The sequence below is a fragment of the Poecilia reticulata genome, linkage group LG17 (assembly GCF_000633615.1).
Source record: "Poecilia reticulata strain Guanapo linkage group LG17, Guppy_female_1.0+MT, whole genome shotgun sequence".
NCBI classification, from domain to species: domain Eukaryota; kingdom Metazoa; phylum Chordata; class Actinopteri; order Cyprinodontiformes; family Poeciliidae; genus Poecilia; species Poecilia reticulata.
The window spans coordinates 19,790,267-19,807,774 of record NC_024347.1 but is presented as its reverse complement, the minus strand read 5'-3'; the positions used below and the strand labels follow the sequence as shown (position 1 = coordinate 19,807,774).

At 37.0% G+C, this 17,508-nt stretch overlaps 2 protein-coding genes across 2 annotated transcripts in view; one reads left to right on the top strand and one right to left on the bottom strand.

The window, feature by feature from the left end:
- Window positions 1-355: 355 nt before the first annotated feature.
- dsg2l (desmoglein 2 like) lies at window positions 356-10,807 on the bottom strand. Its single transcript, XM_008434066.2, has 14 exons — window positions 10,550-10,807; window positions 9,339-9,461; window positions 8,023-8,178; window positions 7,793-7,934; window positions 7,540-7,703; window positions 7,303-7,437; window positions 7,021-7,206; window positions 6,632-6,912; window positions 5,711-5,853; window positions 5,392-5,613; window positions 4,818-5,048; window positions 4,394-4,515; window positions 3,950-4,294; window positions 356-2,450 (listed from the first exon to the last, which is right to left on the bottom strand). Exons 1-14 carry the CDS (start codon window positions 10,601-10,603, stop codon window positions 1,443-1,445), a joined length of 3,312 nt encoding a protein of 1,103 aa, XP_008432288.1. The 5' UTR covers window positions 10,604-10,807; the 3' UTR covers window positions 356-1,442.
- A 6,117-nt stretch (window positions 10,808-16,924) lies between these two features.
- The window catches only part of LOC103479638 (desmocollin-1-like), a 14,567-nt gene continuing 13,983 nt past the window's right edge, over window positions 16,925-17,508 (top strand). The window contains exons 1-2 of the mRNA XM_008434184.2: window positions 16,925-17,246; window positions 17,406-17,496. Coding sequence (XP_008432406.1) covers window positions 17,208-17,246; window positions 17,406-17,496 — 130 coding nt within the window. The 5' untranslated portion in view covers window positions 16,925-17,207. The remainder of the gene's footprint in view (window positions 17,247-17,405; window positions 17,497-17,508) is intronic.

The window sequence follows — 17,508 nt, the reverse complement described above, 5'->3', positions numbered from 1 at the left end:
AAATATGAGCTCTGCTTAATGGAGGAGGGTTCAGCCAGCTCCTCCCTAGAGTCTGACTGTATTTGTCAAACAAAAAAACATTGTAATTACATTCTTTGAGCACACAGAGCAAAAAAGTATTTCCAAAACTGAAAAGAGATGCAAATATTTAAAAGCTTCTTATTTTCAATTTAATTGAAAAATGTAACTGAAATAAAAAAAATAAATCCTGGAAGATGTTCAATAAAAGTTTAGGAAAATATTCTGTAAGAGAGATTACAAGCATTGTTCTCGAACTGCATAACTCCTCTAAATGTTGCATTTTGATCGCAGTGCATCAAAATCAAATTTATAAAAAAAAGACACAGAGAAAACCTTATTGACAAAAATTACTTTATTAAAAACAAGATTTTTAAAAGTGTAAGATTCTGTCAGATGTGATCCATACCCACCGATCTAGTAAAATTCAAAAAATTAACTTACACCTTTACAATTAAAATAACTGATGAAAGATAAGCTAAATATACACAAACGCGTATTCGTATCTATGACAAAGTAAAAATGTTGTTGTAGTCTAAACACGTATTGTTTTATTGTTTGATTTTATACTGACATCAGGTGCAAATAACAGAAACAAATCTTCATTTTCAGGCCAGTTTAGCTCCAAGGCTACATTCCATCAGCATACGACAAAACAAGACAAAAATACAAGCAGCAACAGCAGCAAGAAACCGTATCACCCTGGCATAAGTTATTATTTTGCAATGTAATTCTATATTATTCTAGGAAACCCAAATTACTTGGTGACATACACAAAAAAAAAACCTAACAAAATGCGAGATACTTAATTAAAAAGCACAACACCTTGGGAAAAAACAGGACGACACGATGAACAGTTTGGCACTTATCAGTTTCCATGTACAAATAATTGCAAAAATACCAACATGTGATACAAAGGAACGACAATAAAACAGTGATTATTAATAAAAAATATATATGTTTTTGGTAAGCTGCATTTATTCCATTTTAATAATATAGAAAATATGTTTTTGTTTTTTTTCCAGAAAAATTACACCTTCAGACAAAATAGGAAGTGATGCAACTCTGCCTGTTATAACAGACATTAAGTCACAAATGTAAACCTTTTTAAAAATGTTTTTTTTTCTTGACTTGTTTTTAACCTAAAATAAACATAGGCTTCTCAGTGCTATTGTATGGCATGTATATTATCATACTTTCACTCAGTAGGGGGTGAAGAAAATTATGCATCAAAGAAGTCAGTTAATGCATTCATGGAACTCTTAACACTTATGTGTTTTCATGTGTAAAAGCAGTCAGTATTTGAATAAAGCCAAAGGCCAAGCAGTTTAAAAGTCTGACCCAAATCTCTCTCTGCTGTAGTGCATTTCTTAACAAGCATATACATGTGTGACCTCAGCGGATAAGCAAAACAAGGCAGTAATTTATGTGTTTGACTCGATATTTCTCTCAGTCACAGAGACCTTTTTATGCTGAACAACAACCCTCTGGCCTCCTTGGAGCCTGGGTGTGGTTGCGAGTGTAAAGTCTTCCCTTGATCCTGCAGAACCACGTGAGCCCGCAGAAAATGACTTCACCTGAACTCCTTTTCCTCCCACCTCAAATCCTGCCTGTGAAGACCTCTGTGGTACACGAGGAGAGCTCTGYAAGTATTGTGTGCTGTGCTTTCCACCAGAAGATCCATTCTCAACTACAAACATCTGAGTGTTTGTAGTTGAGACGGCTCCCTGTGAGGAGCCCTGTGCCACCTGCCCAGACACTCCATTCATTCCCACTTGCCCTTCAACCAGCACCACACCCTGAGAACTTGGGAAGCCTCCAACTTGTATTAATCCTTGACTGAGCCCAGGTTGACTCACCTGACCAACCACCTGCTGAGTTCCCCCTGACACAAGCACCATCTGGGGATTTGACTCAACTACATACATGGGGGCAGCTGCTGCGTAGTACATAGCAGGCTGCTGTATAAGAAGTGTTTGGTTAGGGATGACAACTGTCTCTTTGACTTTAGGAAGAGTTGCCGAAGCCTTGGCGCGCTCAGTAATTCGCTCCTCTTGGATGAGGGTAGAAGACCCAGATGCTTTGCTGAAGGTATTGAGGGTGTTGACATTGACAGGCTCTCTGTCTCTAATCGTCTCCGTGTGGGTATGGACCTGCGTGTGAGTCGAGGTGGATGGCCTAGCAGTGAACGTGGTTTCCTTCGAGAGATTAGAAAGTCCCACATCCACCGAAGTGCTCTCCAGGGACTTTCCATTGCAGATTTCAGCCAGAGTTTTGAATTTTGGCCCCAGGTCATTAAGGAAGGCAAGATCATTTTCATTTTCAAGGAGGCTGCAGCATCCCACAGAAGCTCCCTGAGAGTCTTCTTCCTCGTATTGATAGATCACTTCTTTGTCCTTCTCCACATATTGCTGTGGAGCTTGTCTTGATTTCTGCAAACAAATGAGAGTAAATTAGATCAATTACACGGCTGAGTGAAATGCAGTTTCACAATGCTCTCTGAGAAAAATTTGAGATGAAAAAATATGATTGACATGTAATCATGAATATAGACTTCAGGGAACAGGCTGAAATCCAGTCTGGTGTACAAATCTGATGTACAAAGCCAAGGCAAGTCTCAGCTCTACCAGATACAAATTCAAGTGAAGTTTCAAGTTTTTGAGGTGCAACTCTAGGTCAAATATCAGTTATTTAAGGTGCAATGATTCTCCTTAAGCTTAAATTCATGGACAATTAATTATAATAAAAAAAACATTAATTGGAACAACCACAGCCACAGTTATAACATTTATAAATGGTTTAATGAATATGGCTTAATGTTTACCTCGATTAAATCGCAGTTGTATCTTCAAAGAACATTATTAGAATGGATATTTTACTTTACTTTGAATTGGAGATTTAGCTAGATTAATTGGAAACTACATTTGCATTTCTTGTCTAATCTAAGCAGTAAACAAGTTCCAAAGGAAGGAAGGAATGGTTCAAAAATGAGTGAGGCATAAAGTAACAAATGAGAATGAACATTGGATTTTTAAATAAACATTAGAAGTTCTTCTAACCTGACGTGTGGTTTTTTATTGATGCTAAATAAAAATAAGATATAAGAGTAAAGTTTTTTTTTTTAGAAATTACCCAAAGAGGGATATCTGTAGGAGATAGGATGTTGCCACACCAAAATAATAGATGGCCATTAACCATTATTACAATATTACTCAACTTTTAAACCCTCTCTGGATAATAATTTAATAATATTTACATCCATCTCAGAATCATATCGCTGTGCTCTTGTGGTGAGAACATTTTATCGGACGCTAACAGCTTTTGATTCACGTTATGTCATTATTCCACTGTTTATAAAACTTTACACAATGAAATTGTCTGAGCCAGCACACTGAAGGCTTTTTCCTAGAGTAATAACCTTCAGTGCTTCTGCAGCTGCAAAGTGTTTATGGTTTTATTTACCTTTCCTATAAAGCTGAAGTAGACTGAGCTTTACGCTGACCTGTTCAAGAGTGTCTGATTTTGTAAGCTCTCATATTCAGCGCAGGATATTTATAAAAATTAATGAGCAATGACTTAGCAGTGCTTGGATAATTCTTTTTTCTTTCTACACCAGGTCTTTACTTATTGTAAATACTAGTTAAATGCTAGCAATTATTTAAAAGAAGACAAACCTGGAAACTACTTTTTTTCTTTTCTTTTTACTGGCAAGTATTTTGAATTATTGAAATTATATACACTTAAAACCTTACTTTTACTTTACTGATGGTTTTACATTAAATAAACATTGCTCATGAAAATTGAGCTCTAGAGCTCGTGCTCAAGTCAAGTCTGAGGGTAAGTCAAGTCTTAAATCTATGTTTGTGCTAGTTAAGTTTGACTTGGGTCTAGATCACGGGCTTGTGTCCCAATACCTAGTTGACAAACTTACAACTGAATAGTATTGCCCCAGATAATGCTCTGGCAGGGCCATTCCGTCGAAGGCTGTCAGTCTTTGCTTGGAGAAGCTCATCTCTTGGCCCGTCATTGTCCCTGCGCCCATGAAACCCATCTCTTGACCCCTCATAGTCCCTGCGCCCATGAAACCCATCTGATCTCGGTTTGCATGGTAGTAGTTGTATTTGTTGTCCATCCACATCTCCTCTCCTGTCAAGGTTCCACCTCCACCCATTCCAGCACCAGCTAAATTATCAAGGTACGCAGCTCCGCCAGACATGTTGATGTTCTTTGTATTTATGGTGCTGCCATCAACATGCACTGGAACAAGAGGAACGTCCTGCGAATTAGAAAACAAAAGAACCTTCTGTCAGTGACAACGCGTTCTACAATTCAAAAAATCCTCGCATTGCCTTTGGGTGGTGAAATCTCTTTGCACCTTGTCTTCCCCCTGTCCCTCGGTGTGATACGAGATGAGATGTTCGTTCGCCTCGAAGGGAATAGCCTTAAAATCTCTTGCGGCATTTCCACACAGGCAGAAGAGCAGCAGAAGGGGAATCACTACAAAATAAATTGACAACGATGTTTAAACAGTGATCATACTTAGTAAACAATTTTGATTAAGACACTTCCTTTCTTCAATGAACAGGTTTAATTAATCAAAAATATAGCAACTTATTGAGTCATAGTTGTGCAATGTAGGCATAAATCACATTTCTTCATAAGCCACCAAAGACCCACCCTTTTTTGTTTTGTTTTAATCTTTCTGTTCATGCAACAACTTGTTCTGATAGTTGTGTTGTGACTTAAAGATTCTTATCAGAATTTCCCAAAAGCGTAAAAATCCCAAAGTCTTTACTCACACAGAAGGAGCAAGAGTCCCAGCAGCAAGAGCAAGATACCGCCAGGTCCAAATTTTACGTTGCTTTTTCTGCGTAAATTGCAGGCCTTGGTGTTTCCATCACATGTGCACACAGTTATATCGAGTTTCTGGAGATCATCGCACGACTTTCCTTGCTGGTCCTTGACATTCAGGGTCACTTTGTAGTTGCCATGCCACAGCTTTCCCTGGCTTCGAAGAATGACCGTGGTTTCTAAGGAAAGACGACACCTGATTGTTAGATTTCTAACCCGATGGGGAAGCTTATTTTCTGCTGCCTTAGTTTAACAAAATCAAACCGAAAAGGCTCTATTTTGTTTCAGCAGAACATTTATTTGAAAGATAGCTACTTTTTTTCTGTTTTATTCCTGTTACTGCAACATTTCACTAGTAATCTTACAAAAATACATTGGGTGACATTAGCTGTAAAAACATTGAGTTTGAGTTTTATTTAATCTAAATTGCTACTATGGGATAATCAAACCTGAAAAGGAATTATGTTATACTGTAAAAACTAAGGAGACCATTCAACAAAAACAGACAAGGGAAAAAAATACCATTAAAGGGCTCTAAACTCCACTTGTGTTTGCTGTCCGCTTGAATCAAATCAAATGTAAATGGTGGTCCATTGGGGTACATATCTCCATCCTTTGCCGTGACATAAATAACATTTTCACCAAAGCACATGGTTTGAGCTGTTGAGGTCAGATGTGGACAATGGTCGTTGTGGTCCTCCACCTGAATGGCAATGGTTCCTGTTGCAGTTTTAGCAGGGATGTCTAGGAAACAGTTAAATCAGAGAAAAGTCATGCTTTTCTGTGCAACACATTGATTTCAGGCAAGAATTTAACCAATGTCACATCTTGAACAACTTACCGTCAGTTATGCAAATAATTTGGGCATAGTATGTTCCATTGATCAAATAAATTGACTCTCGGTCGGGATATTTGTTCAACCTGATTTCTGCAGTTTTTTCATCAATTGAAAACCAGTTGTCTTTATCAAACAACTTTGCATATCTGCAAGTAAAAGAGCAAACAATTCAGTTTAGATTACTTTGGTTTATTTATGCAGCTCCAATTAATTTCAAGAAACTTTACAAGACCAACATTCAGTTAAATAAAATCAAAATGGGTCTGAATTAAATTCATATCAATCCAATACATAATATTCATATTATGTGCTTTTGGATTCAGATCCATTATCTCAACAGTCAATAACTATGACATTATCTTATAATATTAATACATTWCTGTCAAATTCAATTGATCTTATAATGTTATTTGAGAGGAAGTAACTTAAAAACCTATTTCATAAAAGGTTCTACATTTTATAACCTTTTTTGTCACATAAACGGTAAATGCTGCAGAGTTTATCATTGTCTTAAAAATTTTGTACTTCCAGCATTTTAAATGAGGGAACATGGGGATCTATGTGTTTTCCACTCAAATATATTCAAAAAACAATGCAATGTGATATAATACTTTAAATAATTCTCTATGTCAAGATGTGTTCACAATACTGAAATATTAGTAAAAGGCAGGAGAGCAAGTGACTGTTTAGGATTTTCTTAGAATAAAATAATGAATAAATGAATGTCTGCAGTTTAATCAAGCATATGTGAACTGAGGAAGACTCAATCAAATAAAAAAAAATACAGCACTTCAAAGTCAGATCTTTGTCTAAGTAGTTTGAAAAATAATTAACCTTTTCAATGTTGCTACTGCATGAACAAGCAGGTTGGTTTGAAAAGCAAAGAGAGTAAAACAGGAACATCTGCTACGTGATAGACATTACCTCACGTTTGTGGCAGTCTTCAGCGTGTCACTGTCAATAGCAGCGTATGTTGCTATTACTTTTGTCAGGGATATAGAAGTTTTTTCCTCAGAGACGGTCACCACTTTTACATTGGGCTGGAATCGAGCCCCCTCTTTCTGATTGACAACATTGATTTTGACGGGATACGACTTGGATGACGAAGCGCCTGAAATCACCGTGCTGCTGCCGAAGTTGTACTCTGCTACATTTCTGACCTTGATTCCGAGACTTAACGTTTTTATTTCCTCGTAGTCCACGGCCTATTGATAATAAGCACATGATTAGCAAGAGAATCAAGCTTTCAATATTTAGCAACAAAATGTTGTGCTGAAAGATTCCAGGATTCCATTTTTTTCATTTAAACAGACCTTAATAATTCTGACGACTCCCTCGTTGGTCTGTCTGTCAGTTGTGATTTCAAAGTAACCTCCCTCATTCCCGGAAACAATTTCATACAAAGCAAACCAGTTGTCTGTTTGGATCAGATCCAGGTCAATCGCTTGTATCCTTAGAACTTCAACACCAATTGTGTTCTCCTCCACTCGTCCTTCATACTTAAAAAAACAAAAAACAAAAGAGAACATTCAGATTGGGACATTATCAATACAGTGTTTAACCGAATAATTGCATGCTTGTTGCGTCAAATATACCGTTTCTTGTCCCAGTGTTGGTATATTGTCATTTATGTCTGTGAGTCTAATCTCAATTTCACCAGTCGCTGTGTGTCCTCCTGCTCTGCCTCCCATGTCAGAAGCCAGAATGGTCAACTTATATACGCTTTTGGTCTGAAAGAAAAAAGACATTGAACATAATGAAACTGAGTTTTAACTCAATCATGAATCTGTGCTTACTTGTAAAGCTCAAATGAGAACTGCACGGTGACTCACCTCTCTATCTAGAGTGGTCTTTGCAACCATGACCTCTCCTGTTCGTTGGTTGATGGTGAACATCCCGTCAGCATTAGTGCTCTCATCTATTCTGTAGAAGATCCTGGCATTGTCAGTGGTCGGATCATCATCATCTGTTGCTATCACTTTCATGACAACAGTACCTAACAAAATAAACATAACATAGTTAYGATACTGCAGCTAACACATTTTTTGTAACCTAGATCAAAGATTTTTTGCAGATCTTTAATACCGAATTTGCTGTGTTCGCTGACTTCTCCAACTTGCTCCATCTTTATGACAGGAGTGCAGTCATTAATGTCCACGACATTAATAACGAGAGTGATGTCGTTCTCAGCACGAGTCCCATCATGGTATTTTGCCACACCAAGAAGCTAAAAAAAGAATCAGAACGTATTTTGACATTTCATTCATTTTCACTATATTTACAAAAACAACAAAACGATTTTTAGTTGCTCTTACATGATACTGTGCCTTTTCCTCTCGGTCCAGAATGGAGTGGACCTTAACAAAGCCAGTCTTCCGGTCAACAGAAAATCTGCCCTGTGGGTATTCATTTACACCAGGACCAGTTAAAGAGTATATTATCTCCTGAGATGTCTCCTTGTCTGAGCGAATCTGGAACACAGATGCATAGACGAAGATGAAAACCACATGGAAACATAGCTTCTTCGAACAGCAGGAATCAGCATGTCTCAATTTAAGCATTCGTAACTGGAATGCGCTTCACCTTTATTTTTCAACATCATTATAAAATACTTCTAATATAATTGAAAAGGCATTGGTACCTCAATTTGTAATTTAGAATATTTTTTGGGGAGTAAATTCACTTGCAATCCTGTAAAACAATTAAAGTGATAGCTTGGATTTTTTTAACTGAAGATATTAATAACACTTTACTCACCTTTAGTTTCTATATATCATGTTTTTAGTTTACAGTGAAGAAGAAAGAGGTACTTGGACAGACCTCCTATTTTAGCCTAGTTCATCTATTTAAACAATCTTATATTAAAAAATGTTCATATGAATGAAATACAATATGAGCGGCTATTAAACCCCCACCCTTTCACACGATGCTGTTGTTAAATTTGTTGTCGCTTCTGGGCTTCAGAACCATAAAGTATTATGCTAAAATTATCTTTATTGAGGCTCTCAAAGTTACAGTTGAAAAATTTTGAATTTTAGACGCAGTTTAAGATCTACAGGCCAAATTCAACTTGTGTGTTTATAATAGGTCTGTCAATAGATAAAAAACTTCAGATTAATTACACTCTGGCACTGTGATTAATCGTGATTAATCACTACGCCTAACTTTGTCAGCTTGAAATATAAATATGCACGCAGAGATGTGTTTCTAGTAGGTATGGTACTGTGGGAAAGTCCCTCCTTCTCCCACACTCCAAACAATTAAAATACAAGTATCTATTTTGTTTTGTGTATAGGTAATGTAATTTCCCAGCACTCAACGACAAGTAGGGAAACTACACGTATACAAGTAGTAGAAAACTTGTTCAGTTTGCTATTAGGTGGGTATCAAACTGGCTGCCTCACCCATTTCTGATGCTGCCCTGGTTAATTGCCCATATAACCTATATCAAACAATGCAAATTTTCCCAAAAAATGTTTAAGAGAATCTTTTACTGTCGCCAACCGAACACATCTGAAGATTGTCAGTGTTTCAGGTATGCATTTGTGTGTTCTGTGTTGATTTCAAAGTGTGGCTTACGGGATAGCATTTTGAACAAGACTTTGAAAAGGGAGGACAAATAGGTGCACACCTTAGCAACGAAGTCGTAAGTGGTGTAGTCAAATCCCTCGGTAAGGTTTCTGGGAGCTAGGATCCATTCTCTTTTCTGCCTCCTGAGTACTTTACCATGTCCTTCCACCGTCACAGGAACAAGCTTCAGGAGAACAAAAAAATAAATAAAAAATCAGCATAAAAACAAGAGATCCAGATGTAATAATTACAAAGTTATAGAAAACCCCACTGCTGCTGTTTTACATCCATTTGTAAACATACAGCTCTGGAAAAAATTAGTACTGCAAAATACTGCAATTCCATTCCATTTCAGCGTCTATCAAATTCCAGCTCAAGCACACATTATTCTACGTTATGAGTTACTGATTGGGTGATTGCTGTAACCCAGCAGCATTGTGAAAGACATTGTGAAAACAAATATGGGCTCTTCCACCAGATATAAACCATAAAAAAATATATTGTAGCATTAAAGGAGCTTTGAAACCACGACGTTCACGTTATTTTAATCCCTTGTCATTTTGCACAAATACGTTCTCAATATAAAATAGGCATTACATTTAAATTTGTTTTCAGCATTTTGTACAGTGAAACAAAACTGTTATTTTTTGCGTACTTTGAAAACAGTGCAGAGAAATAGCACAATGACAAGAAATTCAATGGACTTTTTGTATGGAACCGTCTTTTGTTTGTTTCCGTTTATTTAGCCAAGGCTTCCTATAACAATTGGATTACATTTAAACTCCAAATTTAAATGTACCTTTCTGTAAGAAAACAGCGGTAGCTTGATAAAATCCCCACTCATCCATTTTTTTTTTCTTTCTTAAGAAAGAAAGGAACTTCTTCATTTACCTTCCCTTCTTTCTTTCTTTTTTTATTTACTTATTTACTTATTGATGTTATTGCTGAAATATGACACCAGAACGTAATGAAACTTTGCGCAGCTCTAGGTTTTCAACATTCAATATGTATGAGCAATGGCTGGATTAGAAAGAAACGAAAAAAAAAAACAACAAAAAAAGACTAGTTCCCCTTCCAAAAAGGCAGGGAAGGGAAAGTGAGATTCTTTGTAAACACAGACACTTCGCGTTCTAAAGATTTTACCGAAGCGTATCCGCTGTCATTACCCTTCGCATTAAGAAGAGCCACACCTGTTGAAAGCCCGTCTCTCCATTACTTTTTTAAGACCTATTTGAGGAAGGAAAAGAAAACAGAGCAAATGCCGTTACTTACAGTGAGGAAGTATATTAGCAGAAAGAAAAGGCTGCATCTGAGCAGGGAATCCATCTGTTAGCAAAATACGAAGTTTAGTTTTTTTGTTTTTTTGTTTTGGTCCTCGTTTCCAAGTGAGATCGCTGGAGTTGAGATCCGGTGTAAGTCTTTTGTTAGCTGCTGTAGACTTTGACCCGGTGGAAGAGGAGTGAGCTGTATATCAGCTCTGGGCGTGTCTTCTCCTTCTTTAGAACACTCTGGATAAGAAGTGATACCAGAATGTTGTGTAAAGCTTGATAGCACTTTTCTTTTCTACAGTAATGGAAAAATCAAGGTGGGGAAGAGAGGGAGGAAACCATTTTAGGCGAGGTAACAAAATGAGTCAAGACTTGTCTGACCCATCTATATGGATATAAAGAGTTAATGTTTGAAACATCCCCGCATTTGCTTTGGTACTTCATTCTACTACCTCCGGTAAAACGCTACAGAAAACTGCTTTCGAACTCCCGATAAGTATCCCGTAATGTTGCTACATCAGTACGTATTAAACACCGTAGAAATTGACAGCCCTAAAATAAAATGTCAGTTTCTGTGGTTTTCAATGGTTTTAAAATGTCCTGGCTGTTCTCAGTTTGTCAGTATTTATTTAGCTCATGTCTGTAAGTAGACTTCACTCAATAGCTTTAAAGGGTTTGAACTTTCATTTCTACGTTGTAAGGCTTTAAAGTTTGCTACAAATAACAAAATTCATGTTACAAAATAAAAAGAAGTGACTTCAAAATAAAATGTTGTAAAATAAAACCTAAAACCCAAAGTTAAATGACCTCCCTTGGTTAACACCAGGTCAAAATTTTAGTTGATTTAGTCACTGGGTCAAAATGTAATAGTTGTACTTTTTAAAAATGTTTTGTCATTTCTACTTTGACATTTAGAACACTCAACCATATTTTTATTTTTATTTTTTATTTTTTTGCTTTTTGCTTCTGACAACTGCAACCTTGCAAGGATAAGCGGTGTTTACAATGCATAGATGGACTGATGAACGGATGAGTGTTTTTAATATGGTATATTTCATTTTTTAGTAGTTCCTTGTCATTTTGACCTTTTGTCTTTGCATACCTTTTGACTTTCTTTATATTTACATTTTCTGAGTATAGAGCAGTGTCACCCAGGCATGAATTTGCATCCATGTTTTACTCAGTTTGACAATTTAAAATAATTTCCTGGATTCTTATGGATTACTGCCTAGAAACTATATTTAACTCTAGCTAGTCTTATCTATTAGACAGGAGTCACTTAGATTAATTTAGATTTAGTCCAGAGTCATATTTTGTAAGATTTTTCAAAAAAATGTACAAATTTTTTTACTTATGTATTTTAGCACTGGGTACGAATGAAATGATCTGAGATTTGATCATTTGTATGACCATTTATCGCCATCATTTTTGAAAATGCCTAAATAAAATTGTGTTTATTATTTGCATGTTTAACTATAGCCTAAAAATAGCTGTTAAAAAAGAACATTCTACTGAAACTCATCAGTCTGTTCTTGTCCTGAGTAATGAAGGCTATTACAAGAGATAAATACTAAAAATCTCATACAACAGTGTGCACTCCTCCCTTTAAAGAACAGTGGAAACTGGCTCTTACCAGAGTGGGAGAAGTGATAGGTGCTAGTACACAACTGAGCAGTAGGATAAGCACATTAGACCCACTAACTTGTGCAAGGTGTTTCAGGAAGCATGGAGGTGAAATTACCTCAAATTTTTTCAACAAACTGACAGCTAGAATTCCAAAGGTCTCCAAGGCTGTTATGGCTGCAAATGAAGGATTCTTTCGTGAAAGCAAAGTTTGAAAGACAAAATCATTATTTCAAGTACAAATCATATATTTTTTAACCTAGTCACCTTGTAATCTTGCCAATATTTTTCGTTCTCATTTTGCAACTCATCTGACTAATAAAATATATTTTCTCGGAAGAACAGAGCATTTCTTTGGTGACAAACTGTTATGTGGTAGTCTATATTACTAATTTCTTGTTCCGTAAATTCACGTTTTCAAAACCCTTGATACCAAAAACTGTCCGTAAAGCTGATTGTCCAATCATTTATGAATACCTTCAGTCTTCTCTTTTACGAAAATATTTGCTCCTGGAGGCCTAGACCGGAAATGAGAATGGCGGGGCAAAGGGACAGAATAAAAAAGGAATACAAAAATAAAATTTGCACCCCTTCAAAACATGTCATTTCTTTTTTTTTCTCTGAAATGCCTTCACAAAAATATCCATGTAATAATGTCTGGAGGAGCAAATTTATAGGGGTGGTTGTTGCCCCCCGTTGTCCACCCTTTAGTTGCGCCAATGACATCTGGTTAAGCCAAAAGGAACTTTAAGAAATTGTCCATGCTTGATCCTTTACACAACTTGATTTAACCTTTCTTAAAGTGGATACAGATTTTGGTAAATTTGAGAAGTGGTAAAATGAATTATTTTTATATTGTAACTCTATCAACATATCTTTCAAACAGTGAAGGTTTTCTTAGCATCTGTGTAACKAATTTATTTCGCAAACTTGCCAGCAGAGGGACTTGGGTTACTTTAGGTCGTTCCTGGAATCCTTTGTTGATAAAATGCATTACACAGTTTTTTTGTATTGTGGAATATTTAACTAGCTCTGCTTTGACAATGGAGCATTAATTTAATATTGTCTTCTAGAATCTGAAGGGATTCATAACTTCTCTAGAAAATCTTTTTAAAGCACATGATTAAAATTGGTCTCATTACTCAAATGGTGTAACATTTCATTTAGAGATAATGAAAGTTGAATTGCATCCTTTCAGTTTTTACTTAATATGAGATCATGGTTAGACTAAAAAGAAAAAAAAGAARAAAAGAAAAGAGAACAGAGTTTGTTTGACCAACATTTTCWCACTAGTCTGTTAAATGTCACCAGAGTTCATGAAATTCTAAATCTGAGATTCACAGATTGTTGAGTCATGAACTTTGGCAGCACTGGGCCAAACTATATGCACGTTTTAGCTTGTGCAGCTGTGCTGTTCTTGAATTTAGTGTAAAACATGAGATTTATAAAAAGAAGAGGGAAACTACTCACCAAGCATGGTCATAGTGCTTAAAAACACACCCGCCCATGATAAAAGGTATGCTATGGGAACTACAATATCGGTTTCATCTTGCTTAATTAAGCATGTGGCTTCAGTGTAATCCTCAGACATTAATCATTTTAGTCACTAAGAAAATGTTGTTTTTCATTGTACTTCTTAATCAAGTTAATCTCTAGTTGAATGGTGATTTTGGTGGAGTCATAGTGTGTGACAAAGTTACAAAAAAAGTGTGAAACAGAAAGGTATTAGATAGTAATGAGGTATATCTTTTAGAACAGGTTAATTAGACGGTATTTAACATTGCTATGAGCTGAGCAAGTCTATTATGTGCAATAGGTGTGTTTCAAGGCATTCAAATTAAAGGAAGGAACCAAACCACTTCTTTTATTTTATTTTTTGCAATGTTAAAAGCTTTGAACAAAGCTAAATGCATTCCAAAGGCATAYTCAGTAACTGTTACTAGTTTGCCTTAAAATCCCACTTTATTTTGTGGTTGAGATGGATCCATCATTCTCCACTTTGGTTTGTGGATGCAGATTTTACTGAGGCCTTAGCTCCAGTTAACTGACATGAAAACAAGGTGGGGCAACTGTACAACACGCAACGCAAATTTAGGTATGGCATGTGCTGGCATGGCATGTGCTCCATGTACTGAGCAATAACAGATTGCAAAAGTTGACGAATGTCATTATGATTGTAGCAAAACATTCGTTAAGTGGTACATAAACAGTTGATGAAGATTTGAATGCCGTAGCTCCTTCAAGAAGTAATCATACTTAATGGACATTTTTATATTTCGCCATGTCACGACCACAAACTTTAATACATGTTTTTGAAAGTTTATAGAGCAACTCATAACTGTGAAGTGACAGAAAAAAGATCCCTGTTTTTTTTTTTTTTCTTTTTTTGTTGCAAATGAAATCTGGAAAGTGCGGTGTGTGTATTTGCAGGTCACCTTTCAATCCAATTGCAGCAGCAAAATGTGTATTAGAAAGAGGAAAAAGTTTAATAAAACTTACAGAGCATGTCCTACTGTAAGACAACATTTCCACTATTTGCTTTTGTTCATGTTTGTGCAGACATGTACACAATGCCTTTGTGTATTTAGTCACTTATTGTACTTCACACTGTACACAGTGTGTATACAAATCTTGGATCTAAATTCCATTGGGCTTCACTTTACATTGACAATAAATACAGTTGATTCAACTTAATTTATCTGGTTTCTAGTTTGTCTCTACAGATTTGTAAACTGAACTTCATGGCTTTCCCTCTTTACAAAATGGCTCCAACTGATTCAGATCGAAGGGGGCATCTGTAGARATAGTCKTTCTTGAATTGCCATACTTTCTCAGCTGGATATGGGTCTAAATGTTGACTAGYCCTTTCTTACCATGAATATGCTTTGATCAAAAATGATTACAATTTGGCACTGACGTGTTCAGAGTTTTTACCCTGCTGAAAAGGAAACCTCTTTCACTTTTGCAGTCGCTGAAATAYTTTCTGCCGGTATTGTATTTGACTCTCTYCATCTTCACATTAGTTACAACCACATCATAAACACATCATAATTCTTCCATCATAGTGACAGTAGTATGTTCAGGGCTATGCAAAGAGTTGACTTTCCCTTCACTGTTATCATATCAGCATGTATCCCAACAAGTTCTGCTTTTGCCTCATCTGACAAGAYGKTTTTTTTTTTTGTTTTTTTTTCTTGACACTCATCTGTAAAGGATAGATTTGTAATAGATAGCCATATATTTGTACGTTTGCAGTTGAGCAATACTCTCTTAATTTTCAGATAAAGGAATAAACAGTACTCTTTTCATTTTCAAAATTTGGAATACTGTTTTATAGCCCAATAAAACAGTAAACATCGACACACCTTCAACCCAGACCTGTCTACTCTGTTACTTGGTTTATGCAATCTTGCTTACTCCCTAATATTCTCTGGCAAACCTCAGCTCACGTGACACAAAAGCCTCACGGCAAATAACTCAGAACAAGGTGTATAGGGTGGTGTTCTTTTCTGGGCGTATGTGCAGGAAAAAGGTACATGTCAGATGTCCTTGTCAGAGACGGTGTCATCATATTAATTATTGTTCATAACGGAGGGAGTCGAGAACAGTCTGCCTTCAAGCTTTTCGTGTCACACTGTCTGCTGTCATATCAACGTGTGATTGAAAATAGTGTGACGCAAGCGCTGACACACACACACCGAAACAGCAAGAACAATTCCTGGCCAGGTGTGTTACCATTTAGTCATGCTGTGTGATTCTGAGTCTGTCCAGACAACTGACTCACTGTTCACTTTCTTCAAAGTCAACAAAAGTTGGGATACCTAAACGATTTAAAAGAAACATGCTTTAACTTTTCTTTTGTTGGTATTTTTTTTATTTATTTTTATTCCTCCATGAGTGGTTCAGCTGCAAGAAAAAGAACTGAAAGACACATCAACAGAACAGTGCTCACTTTCTAAACRCGAAGAAAACTGAGAACAGTAAAAACTTTCACTTTAGCCTGCGGCAAACTACAGAAAGGATCATTTGCTCAGTGTTTTTTTGCGTTTTCACCAGACTCGCAGCTWCGTCTCCTTTCATTATGTCCACACCCATGACGCACAGAAGGCTGTCTTCCTGACATTTTTCTCACCTTTCCTGTTCCAGCCCCCCACCTCCTCAACTGCCCAAGCATTTCTAAACAAGCACTACCCCATATGCTGAATTCCCTGGGGATTTTCTCTCCATATAATTGCCTCTGGCCCCTTAGTTTTATCAGTAGTTTACAGAGATAGTGAGCGTTTCGTGGTGGGAAAACATCCTCCCTCATGACAGACTCCATTCAACCTCACATTCCTGTGGTGTTAAATAAGGAGCCCAGCACTGATCCCTCTTGCCAGAAAGTTTGAGTGAGGCTGCAGAAGGGGAGGAGTCAGCAGGGGTCAAGCTGTGTACATACCAGGGAGAGGTCTTCTAAAGTTGAATAGCCTTGCATTTTCTGTGGTTTGTGAGAGGAGCACAGCTATTTACACTTTTTATATACCCTCGTGTGAAAGTGAATTAATCAAATATCAAAATTCTTTAGTGTAAGCTATCTGACTTCAACAATCACCTGCTCGACTTCATTATTACCTTGAGAGTTTTAGTTGCAGAAAGGGGGGGATGGGGGCTTCAGTCCATTCAAAACTTGGACAATGTTTCCCCCTACTGGCAAGAAATAAATGCAAGAAATGCCAGGATATAAGTTAGTTGCAAAAAGGAGCTATGCCCTACCCTGGACTCAACAATACGCCGCCCTAAGGTGATCCTCYGAGATATCGTTCCGTTCAGGGCGTGTCCCGCTAGGTGTGACTGGTTGAGTGTGTGCCATTAGTGGCTGGAACSGAGCAGAACATAACAGTCCGCCCACGCACGTTGTAACAAATCGGAGAAAGGGACGGGTGACAAATCAACTAATAGCGAGATCTTAGAACGTCTGTCATTATTTGAGCTGGAGAGCAACTCCAGGTGGACTTTTCTTGAGTCGCTCCGGGACAAAGTCCGACTGCCTTTACTCTAAAATGACAAAGGTTCTCATTTATCCTGTCTTGTCGCTGCTGGTAAGTCTTTTTTAAAGAGTATTTTATTCGGGCCGATACTTAATTTAAGTGCTTGTCAACATTGTTTTCTGAAAAGCGACGCATGGATAAGTGCGGATAACCCGCCTCAGTTTAAGGCGACTTCTGTAACTTAAAAGGTCGACTTGCTTTCCTCCTCAGATCCTTTCCTTTGTGGAGTCATGTTATATTCCTGCCTCTCTAAACGTCGTTTCGCCACAAACCATTCCAGTTGGATACCAGATCACAAAAGGTACCTCTATAC